At 35.8% G+C, this 9,916-nt stretch overlaps 1 protein-coding gene across 1 annotated transcript in view; it reads left to right on the top strand.

Moving 5' to 3' along the window:
- LOC108232685 (ephrin type-A receptor 5) overlaps positions 1–9,916 on the top strand; it is a 60,261-nt gene that overhangs the window by 3,042 nt on the left and 47,303 nt on the right. The window contains exon 2 of the mRNA XM_017410631.3: positions 4,355–4,419. Coding sequence (XP_017266120.1) covers positions 4,355–4,419 — 65 coding nt within the window. The remainder of the gene's footprint in view (positions 1–4,354; positions 4,420–9,916) is intronic.

Consider the following 9,916-nt stretch of genomic DNA (forward strand, 5'->3'; position numbering starts at 1 on the left):
AATCATCAAAATTAAACGAAATAAACATTTGAAATATATGAGTTTGTATGTAATGTATGAATATAATATACAAGTTTCACTTTTTAAATGGAATTACTGAAATCAATCTACTTTTTCATGATATTCTAATTTTATGACCAGCACCTGTAATTAAATAAACCAATTTTTTAATTTGACTAATTTATAGTAACTAAAAAAAGACAAGCTACAATCAGTCAACAGTAAATCTCATTGAAAAGGGGCAAAATTTGTAGATTTGCCATCTTATTTTGGTCCTAACTAAAGCAGAGCTCCTTGTTTCACTACATTTTGAGGTGTTTTAAAATCCCAAGTTCAGCTTTTATTTGTGCAAGCTAAACAAAAATCAAACAAGCAGAAAGTAATCCTGATGCTCCCATTATTGAATTAACGGGCTTCTTGCGTCGGGAGCAGTTTTTTTCTGCTGTGATGCATCCCCTGATGAATAATTATGAGGAAATCTGTACACACCTTGTCGTGCTGATTTGTGTCTCCTAAAGCTAATCCATGCTTATTTAAATCGATCAATGTCAGAGGAAGAGGAATGTGGAGCCATTAGCTTTAGATTTGCCATATATTGGTATTATTATGGGGTGTATGAGCACTCTCCTGAAGGAATTTTTAATATTTGTCATTTAACTTTCTGTTAGTTATTGCCCACTGCCAAGAGGCAAAGGTGGACAGTCATGTTTTTGCCTGTATGAGTGTCTGTTCACAAAATAGTTCATGAACTGCCGAACAAATTCTAATGAAACTTGCAGAAAGTAATCATTAGATCTACAACTGATAAACTTTTGGCATCATTACGGTTCCAGATGGCTGCCACAGCCAACTGACTTTAAAAAAAATATAAAAGTGGTCATAACTCACACATTTCTTAACAAATATGCAAATAGTTCAAGATCTTTGTTTTTAGCAATAACTATTTGGACACAACTGTGTCTGTCTGTTAGCAAAATATCTCATAAACCACTGATAGGTTTTAATGAAACTCTTAGAAAGTAACCATTGCCCGTACATGTACAACCGATTAATGTTTAGAGTAAATTTAGTTCAAGATAGCTGCCACAGCTAATCAACACACATAAATGGATATAACTCAGTAAAAATTCCTAACATTGATTTAAATGTTGATGTGGTAGTGACAGTCATTCACAGCACGTACTCTGAACATGACATTTTGCGGTATCACATGAGATTTGACATACTATCATTTTTTTAAGGTTTGACCAAAACAGCTACAACTCTGTCATTTCTCAGCATAAGGTGATCTTAGTCTAGTTCTCATGGAAATGAATGGGCAATATGCATTCTTTAAATGGAAAGCCTAAAACTTATGCTTATGTCAATGAAAAAGAGGAAGCCAGTCATTAGGCCAAGACCAATCAAAGCTGACATGATTTAAATAGCAAAAACAACAGAGAGTTTTTTTAAAATAAATAAATAAAATAAAAATTAAAAAGCTTTAAGAAATCATGTTCTTTTACACACTATTTCTAGAGGTACACTGTGTTAAAGATCAATTCGGGAAAGTTGGAGCTAATTGCCATAAGAGTGCTAAAAGTGTGCAGTTGATACACGCAGCTTTTTGCCTGACAGAACTCATAATCGGCTGTAATCCAAACGAGGGTTTAGAAGTGTTTCAAAGCTGAAAATCTACTTGGTCTTCAGCACATTTGGAGTGTGTTTCCTTGAAGTAATGTCACTCATTTTAAAGTCTCTCTATTCATTCACTGCTGACGACTTTTAATAATGTAGATTCTTGTCATTGCTGAGCTCTGACTTGTTGGGTGGTTTGATCCTTGGAGAGAAAGAGAGTGAAAGAGGTAACATACCCCTTATGATCTAGTTCAGTATCACTTATCTCTTCTTTATGGCCTAATTAGTTGTCTAATCTCCTCCTAAGGACATCTTTTATTATTCTCTGCAGAGCAGTGGAGAAAGTAAGAGGAATTATGTGTGTGTGGGTGGAAGGTAGGGGTTTGCTGAGGAAGTGTATCTTTGTTACTGTGCTGCTTTGTCTCCTTGTGTTATGCTCTGCACACACCTTTTCACTGCAGTGTGTCTGTCTTTGTGTTTACGTTTAGTTTTTTATTTACTTTTTTTTTTTACCCTACTTACCGACAAACATAAAACAGGAACAAATTAACCACTTAAGGTGGTTGTAAACATGACCATATTTTCTTGATAATGAATGGGATTTGGAAGACGCTAGTGGATGTTCCGTGTTTATTCTGCTCTTTGGGAAGCCACATTTCTTTGCATCTGTAAACAAGAAGATTAGGAAAGCCCTTTTTTTAAAGTCACACAAGAAGAGATGTAAGAAGTGGACACTTGTTATGCCTGTATTTTTGTGTTTGTCTGTAGCTTTTGAAAAATATCTCATGCACCAGCGGACTTGTTTTGATAAAACTCTCAAAAAAGTAATTATTGAATGAAAATCTACAACTGATTAACTTTTGGAGTCACCTCAATTAAAGTTAGCCACCACAACTAATCGGTATTAACCAACACAAAAATGGCTATAACTTAGTCAATTTTACATATACTGCTACAATTTAGTGTGGTAGTAGCTGAGAATCATTCTCAACAGATACATCAAGCACTATGACATCTTAGGAGAGCTCACAATATCGCATGAGACTGCGCCAAACTCTGTTTGCAACCCTTTTTAGCATAAGAGGATTTTAGTTTAAAACTCTGGCATGAAAGGCAGGGGGCAATATGTATTCCTTCAAGGAATGCAAGACCTTTAATTTTAGGTCATGAAATAATTCCAATGTCTGAACCTGTAAATTGGCAGTTATAAAGAAGTGTTACACTCACAGTGGATGTATTTTAGGATTGAAAAGTGTAAGCGTTAAAGTCCTGAATCCCCAAAGATGCTGATCCTCTGACATGTTTTGCGCCTTTACCATCCTCTGTGTTCTTTCGCTGCCCAGTTTCAATGTCATCCTCAATAGCAGTTAACAGATCATTTACTTTGGCTTTCTCCTTTACTGCTTGACTGCACTCCGCACACGTGAAGTACAAACCGTGTCATTAAGAAAAGATAAAGTAAACTGAAGTCCAGTTTGATGGAACAAGAGTTGTGTTTATGACACCGCATGCTGCTGCGAATGAGGACAGGTCTTGGAGCCGCCAGAAAAGCAATACATCATGTGTTTGTGTGATTTATGAGGAGCTTGTTAAACTGCTGCTGAGAGTTTGTTCTGAGCCAGTCATCTGGAAATAAAGCTTTGCCCATTGTCAAACTTATTTAAGACTTTTCACCTGCCTTTTTCTCCCACAGTCACTATGTTGAGAACAGAATCTGCTTGAGGTAAACTAACCAGCAAAGAACAGCTGGAAGGCATAGTTACTACAGTGAGATTTTTTTTTATTATTAATTTTAAGTGGGTAAGACCTTTTGTGACTTTTTGCTTTTTTGCTGTACTGAAGAAGAATCATTCAGACTGTTTGGACAGGGAAGATAAGTGACTATACTGCTTCCAAGGGTCAAGTAATTGCAGTTGACAGCTTTCAAGAGGCTGAACGGGGAGGTTTGTTAATGGATAAGTCTCTGGTACTTGTTGTGTTGTCGACACTGAAATGTGTAAATTGAAGAATAAAAAAATAGGAGCTTTTGTGAACAAGGTGCATATTATTCAGCTCAAAGGCGGATGATGTCAGCTGTTTTGTTGTTCTAACACATTTCTGATTGTGGGTTTATTCTGAACTTTCTTTGCATGTGAATACGAAGAATCATGCAACAATTATGGGCCCCAAACAGTTTTCATGCTACTATACAGTACCAGAGAAACACATAAAGAACGGAAAATACAGTGTAACTTTATTTAAAATGAGTTAATGAGAAGTTTTGACAAATACATATTATTATTATTATTATTATTATTATTATTATTATTATTATTATTATTATTGGTTTTGGAAAAAGATTTAAGAGGCACAAATATTAGGTAGTATCTCACTGAACCTATTTTCTTCCCACAACTTTGAGTTGTCAGCTGGTCTTCAGCAGTTGCAGCTGAGTGATACTGCCTTTAGGCTTTGAAAAATCTGGCTCTGTAAATAAGGTTGACTCCATCCTGAAAACTTACATTTAGATCACACAGCTTTCAGCATTTCATTAGTTCATGAGAAAATGAAGGGGGGGGGGGGGTGAAGTAAAAGAAAAAGATTTATATATCAAAATTTGTTGCAAGTAGACCACCATACTAAAAATCAAATGAGTATTTTTTTTCTCCTGTTTTTACAAGTTGTTGTTTGGATGTTTGTGTATATTGATGGTTTTTGTTTTTGTTTTATTTTTTTTGTATTTTTGATATTTTATTAGTGAACCTGCTGGATTCTCGCTCTGTGATGGGAGACCTAGGATGGGTGGCTTACCCTAAGAATGGGGTGAGTATAATTCTTGCTAAATAACTTTGAACGTCTCTGTTTACAAAGTTAAGCCCTTACATTTACAGCTGTTGAAGGGATACCTAAAGACTAAAATTGTATTTGTTTATATTGATCATACTTATATTTCTTAAAGTTTACTTGGTTTTCCTTCATTAGTGAAGTTACTTGGATAGTTTAGACTCACCTTATTGGTCTTAAACATTCACCACTCCCCATTTCATGGTAAAGATCAAATGTTTCATTTGTTTTATTGAGGTTAAAGGTCATTTCATTTCTAGAAACTCCCAGCTCATTTTCAGGGTAAATTGAATTCATGAATAAGATATTGAAAGTCACCGTGGAATAAATTATTCTCAAGCCAGGAGTTGAATATCCATCTCAGAGTATTCCCAAAGTGAAGGCTAATTAGAGAATGACTTACTAAAAACTGGAGTTGGAAAACTATATATTCATGCTATAAATGTAAAAAATGAAAGTTCCAGACCTATCTTGACAATAGATTAAACATTTTTACATTTGTCTCAAAAATACATAAAAAAATCTCCACCTTCATAGCTCTTTGATGCTGTTTTTGGTTTAAAGAATACCTAATATGTGCATCCATTTGATTCATAAGAATAGTCTCTCATAATCACAACCCCTGTCTGCAAAATTGCAGCTAAGCTCGATGGAGCAATTGTGCTGATCATGGTGTTTTCTCAGCTCTGGGTATTCAAATCATGGCTCAGTCTGTGGTTGTTCAGTTCATAGATGGGGAAGATAGTACTGATAAAAGCAGGCATATGTGCAATCATATTAATGAAGAAGTGATTTACTTGTGTGTTTGTGTGTGTTTCTGATATTTCAGGGATCTTAATCCATCCAGGAAATAAGATATGATGAGACAAATTAAAATTCTCCTAATGAAATCTTCATAAGCTGTTTGCACTCTGCTAAACATTAAGATTAATTTTATTTATTTTTAATATTTATTTCAACAAAGTTTAAATGTGTGACAACCTCAAACTTTCCTGTTTTGAATGTAAAAATACATCAATTATAGTGATTAGCTGTTGTAATTTATCTTCACTTTTTATAGAGAAGCATCCCATCTGTGGCACAGAAACACCCACACTCACACTTTTTCAATTCTTGGCTGAATAAGTTGTTGAGAAAGCACAAAAAGTCTTTTTTTTAAGAAAGTTTAGAGAGTCTGGCATTTTTGTTTTGGTCTTGGATTACCCTCTCGAGTTGTGATGTAATGCCAGTATAACAAAAAGGAAAAAAAAGGGAAGGAAATACAAATCTTTATCTGAGTTCTCCTCAAATGGACAGCCATAATTGTGTATTTGTTGTATTTATTATCATACTGTAGACAGTTCACACATGTATGAGATGTGACATGTAGACAGATGTGCAATAAGGTAAAAGTAGAGAGAAGAGGAAAAAGATGGCGAGCAAAACTGTGAAATCTGTGAGAAACTTGTGACTTCAAAAATACAAATTTGTATGTTTTGATGCAGAGAAACAAAAGATTAGATCTACAGACGTAGAATTAAACACAGTATTGAGAAAACCAAACAAAACAATAAAAAACATTTGGTATTGTATTTTCTTGTCTATTTCACTTCCAACACTTAGCTGTCTAGGTTCTATTTCAAAGGAGCCAAACTCACTTGTAGATTGGACTGGCTGACGATTGTCTGACATCAGGTGGTTCCTTTTATTCACAGCTTGAAGCATCACAAAGGGACAAGAATGAACTAAAAGGCGTCTGTAAAGAGGGAGGCATTAAAGTGATAGATCTCAAAATATGGATTATCTTTGCTGTCAGTTTCATCCTATTACTACTTGCTTTTTCTACTGTATATCCAAACATCAATAGGCAATGGTTGATGGGACTGTAAGGGCCCTGCAACAAAGCTAACTCAAAGAATCTTGTGGTGACAAGAGGACTGATGAAATGTGCAATGTGGCCTTACTTCACTTCAACTTTTGTATTGAAACTTTCATCAAAAGAAAACAAAACAGTGACTGCCAACTGACAGACCATGTGCACTGTGTTTCAGAAATACCAGACTAACTTGCTAGTTTTATACCAATTTTAATAAACTAAAATTGACCCCATGCATGATTTCGATACAAACTTTAATTTACATGTCGTGATTACTTTCTAAGACTTTCAAAAATGTTGTTTTGCCTTCAGTGGTGGGTGATAAACAGTCATAGTAAGTGGGGGAAAATAAGCCGTAGTTTTATCTGCTGGTTGTTTTACAGCAATATGCAGTGGACAATCACTAAATGCCCCTAATTGTTGCCTTAACTTGATCTTAAAATACAATCTTTGCAGTTGGTTCAGCCAACATTTAATTTAACCATTACAGCTTGACAAAACTCTGTTTCACAACTCTGAATCCTGGAGGGCACAATTCAGAGCTTTTCAAGTGATAAGTTTAAACAGTGATGTAATGTGTGTGTTTTAAGTCAACAGCTTACGGACAAAGCTGTTCTACAACTCTTGAATGCACACAGTGAGTGAACTTAAAACAACTGCTGAGCTGCCTGTCTGATGTTATTGTGAAGTGATCAGCGAATCATTCAGTCCTTCATTGCCTACAATCCTTAAGTTGTGCAAGACAAGAACAAGAGGCGAGACCTCACTAAATTGATGTAATCAGTGATTTGCTTGGCTGAACAGCTCGTTATGAAACTGTCTTTCATCCCACAAATCCACTGATTTAGTGTACTCAATTGACCAGAATTAAGAGCAAGCTAGCGTCAAACATGCTGAGCACACTGTAAAAACTCTGTAGTGAATAAGGAACATGTGTTAAATGGCAGATGGGAGTGCGTGTCCCTAAATAGTCAAAAAAGAAAAAAAGGGGCTGCTAATTTAACTGTTTAGAGTTTTTGCATCTGGATTTTTTTTTCAAGATGTATCATTGTTGTTTATGGTTTACCAACTTATCCTACTGCAGTAGCATTAAAGACAGAAGATGAGGGCGTATAAAAGAAAAGTAGAGAACAGGGAAGACTGACAGAAAGTCTAAGATGAATTAGTGAGGGGAAGGAAGAAATATATGGACTAAAAAAGAGACAAAGAACCATGGACAAGTTAGATGAAACCAATTTCAAGGAAAACAGAATTGGAAACAGAAGTCTAGAATTTCTAGGTTTGACTTACAATTTTATAATTAAAATCAAAACAGGGAGGACGCAAATGGGGAAATGATGGACATTGCTGAAATTAAAAGGTGGGAAAATGAGACAGGAAATGAAAGGACAGATGAGACGAAGGCAGAAATGGGGAAGGTGGGGAGGTGTTGTCTGGGTAAGGAGCAAAAGGAACAGTTCTATTACAGTGTCACGATGGTCAACGGTAATGGGCGGTAATAATAAGTTGCAGACGGCTTTATAGAATTAGAGCTGGGAGAGCACTCAGAACAGCCACAGGGGGCCTGCTGATGGATGTGTCACACAGACACACATTCAATAGTGGAAAAAAAAAACTAAACACACACACTAATGAGGAGCTGCAGGGATGCCTATAGGGACAGTTCTGTGTTGCAAAGTGGAGAAGACCAGGAAGCGAACAAGAGGCAGTGCAGAAAGTTGCATATTTGGGCTGTTTGTCACCACTGGAACTCATCTCAAGATATAAGTTCATTTATATATTTAATATTGGAACCATTTTCTCAAATGTATTCATTCACATTAAACTGCCTACATTGAGTTCTTGAATAATCAGGATATTATCTTTAGTTTTATAGAACAACTTTGGAATTTAGAGTCAGGTATGTGCAAGGCTATTACCAAGACTTCAGTCCATGACTAACATTTAAAATATGCACTATTTAGTGCGTTGTATTTTATTTTTTTTTCTTTCAGTGCACATTATCACCATAGGTGGTCCTGACATGCAATATTAGCTAGTGTCAGTCTGCGCATGGAGCTTTATGTGTATTCGTGAGTGCATGTGTTTGTGTGACATTCGAGTGCCCTGCCACCCTATGCTACTCATTGTATTAAGGAAGAAGCATATTTCACTGTTGAGTGTTCCTAACAGACCCTAAATATAGACTTGTGTGATCTGTTTTGTCATAAATTAGGGCCATTTTGAAAATGGTTGCAATAAAATCTGTCTGTCTTTTAGCAAAGCATGTCATGAACCACTGGGCAGGTTTTAATGACACTTTCAGGAAATAATCATTGGCTGAACTGCTACAACTGATTACATTTTGGAGCAACCCAATTCAAAATTTAACTAAAATTAGAAAACACAAAAACCGCTAGAATTCAGTCAATTTTACAGATGCTGTGATGAAACTTGGTGCTGTTGCTGCTGAAAAACTTTCTCTGCATATTCTTTGAGCACTAACTGATTGCATAAGATCTGTTTTTAAATCTGTAGCATTCACTATTGGAGTCAAGCCTGTTTGTCTGTTAGCAAAATATCTTATGAATTATAGGATGAATATTAATGAAACTTTCAGAAAGTCATCATTCCATGTGCATTTAAAACAGATTAACCTTTGGATTCAACTTGACCCTAAATGGCTACCACAGCTAATAGACATTAGCAAATACAAAAACAACTAACAATTTTACAGCTAATGAGCTAAACTTCAGTGTTGTAGTAGCTGAGGGTCATTCATATATATTACTGTAGTGAGTGTGGCATCTCACAATATCAAATGAGATTTTGCACAATGTTATTTTGAAGGTTTGAATATGCATTCATTCACCGAATGGTAGGTCTTTATTTTCCTAATAACGTTTTGGTTGGAGTGTATTCATGGCTCAGTTAGAGGATATTTGTAGCAAAGGAGTTGCATGAAATAATATTTGATGACTCACCTGAAATTAAAGTATCTTGTCCTGTTTACAAGAATAACCATTAAAACCAGCTAAGGTGCAGATGAAGACTTCCAGAGTAACTGTGGATACTGAAACCATTTAGCTGTGGGCGAAAATGAATGAAGGTCATCTGTGCAATACCCTGCTGGGATACAAATATTAACTGGCATCCCAGTAGATGTGTGTGTGCGTGTGTGTTTTAAGCTGTGTAAAGCTCAGAGCAGGCTGGTGGATCTGTGTGATCTAACCAGTAAGAGGCTTAATGTCTGCACTGGGACTGACTGGGCCCAAGTCTGGAAAAAAAGGGGACTCAGTCACACACCAGCACATACAAATTTGTTAGAGCTTTCATACTGGTGAGGATTCTTATTAATCTAATACTCTTAATGCCTGTCTTGATCTTGATTGAAGTCGCACTCAGTCACTACACTGTAAATTCAAAAGTGATAAATGTTTTGGTGTTAGCAGACTTTGTGCAAAAGCAGAGTTAATTTTACACTTATAGAGTCACATTATGTTTATGTAACTCTGGGATGTATATTATTAGTAGTTAAAATCCAGTGTTAAAACAAAGTGTTTACGTATCAAATCTAGAGGTGTTAAAATGGAATCAATAACTCTTTACTTCTTAACTCTGAACTCCACCAGCAGCTCGAAC

This window comes from Kryptolebias marmoratus, linkage group LG14 (assembly GCF_001649575.2).
Source record: "Kryptolebias marmoratus isolate JLee-2015 linkage group LG14, ASM164957v2, whole genome shotgun sequence".
NCBI classification, from domain to species: Eukaryota; Metazoa; Chordata; class Actinopteri; order Cyprinodontiformes; family Rivulidae; genus Kryptolebias; species Kryptolebias marmoratus.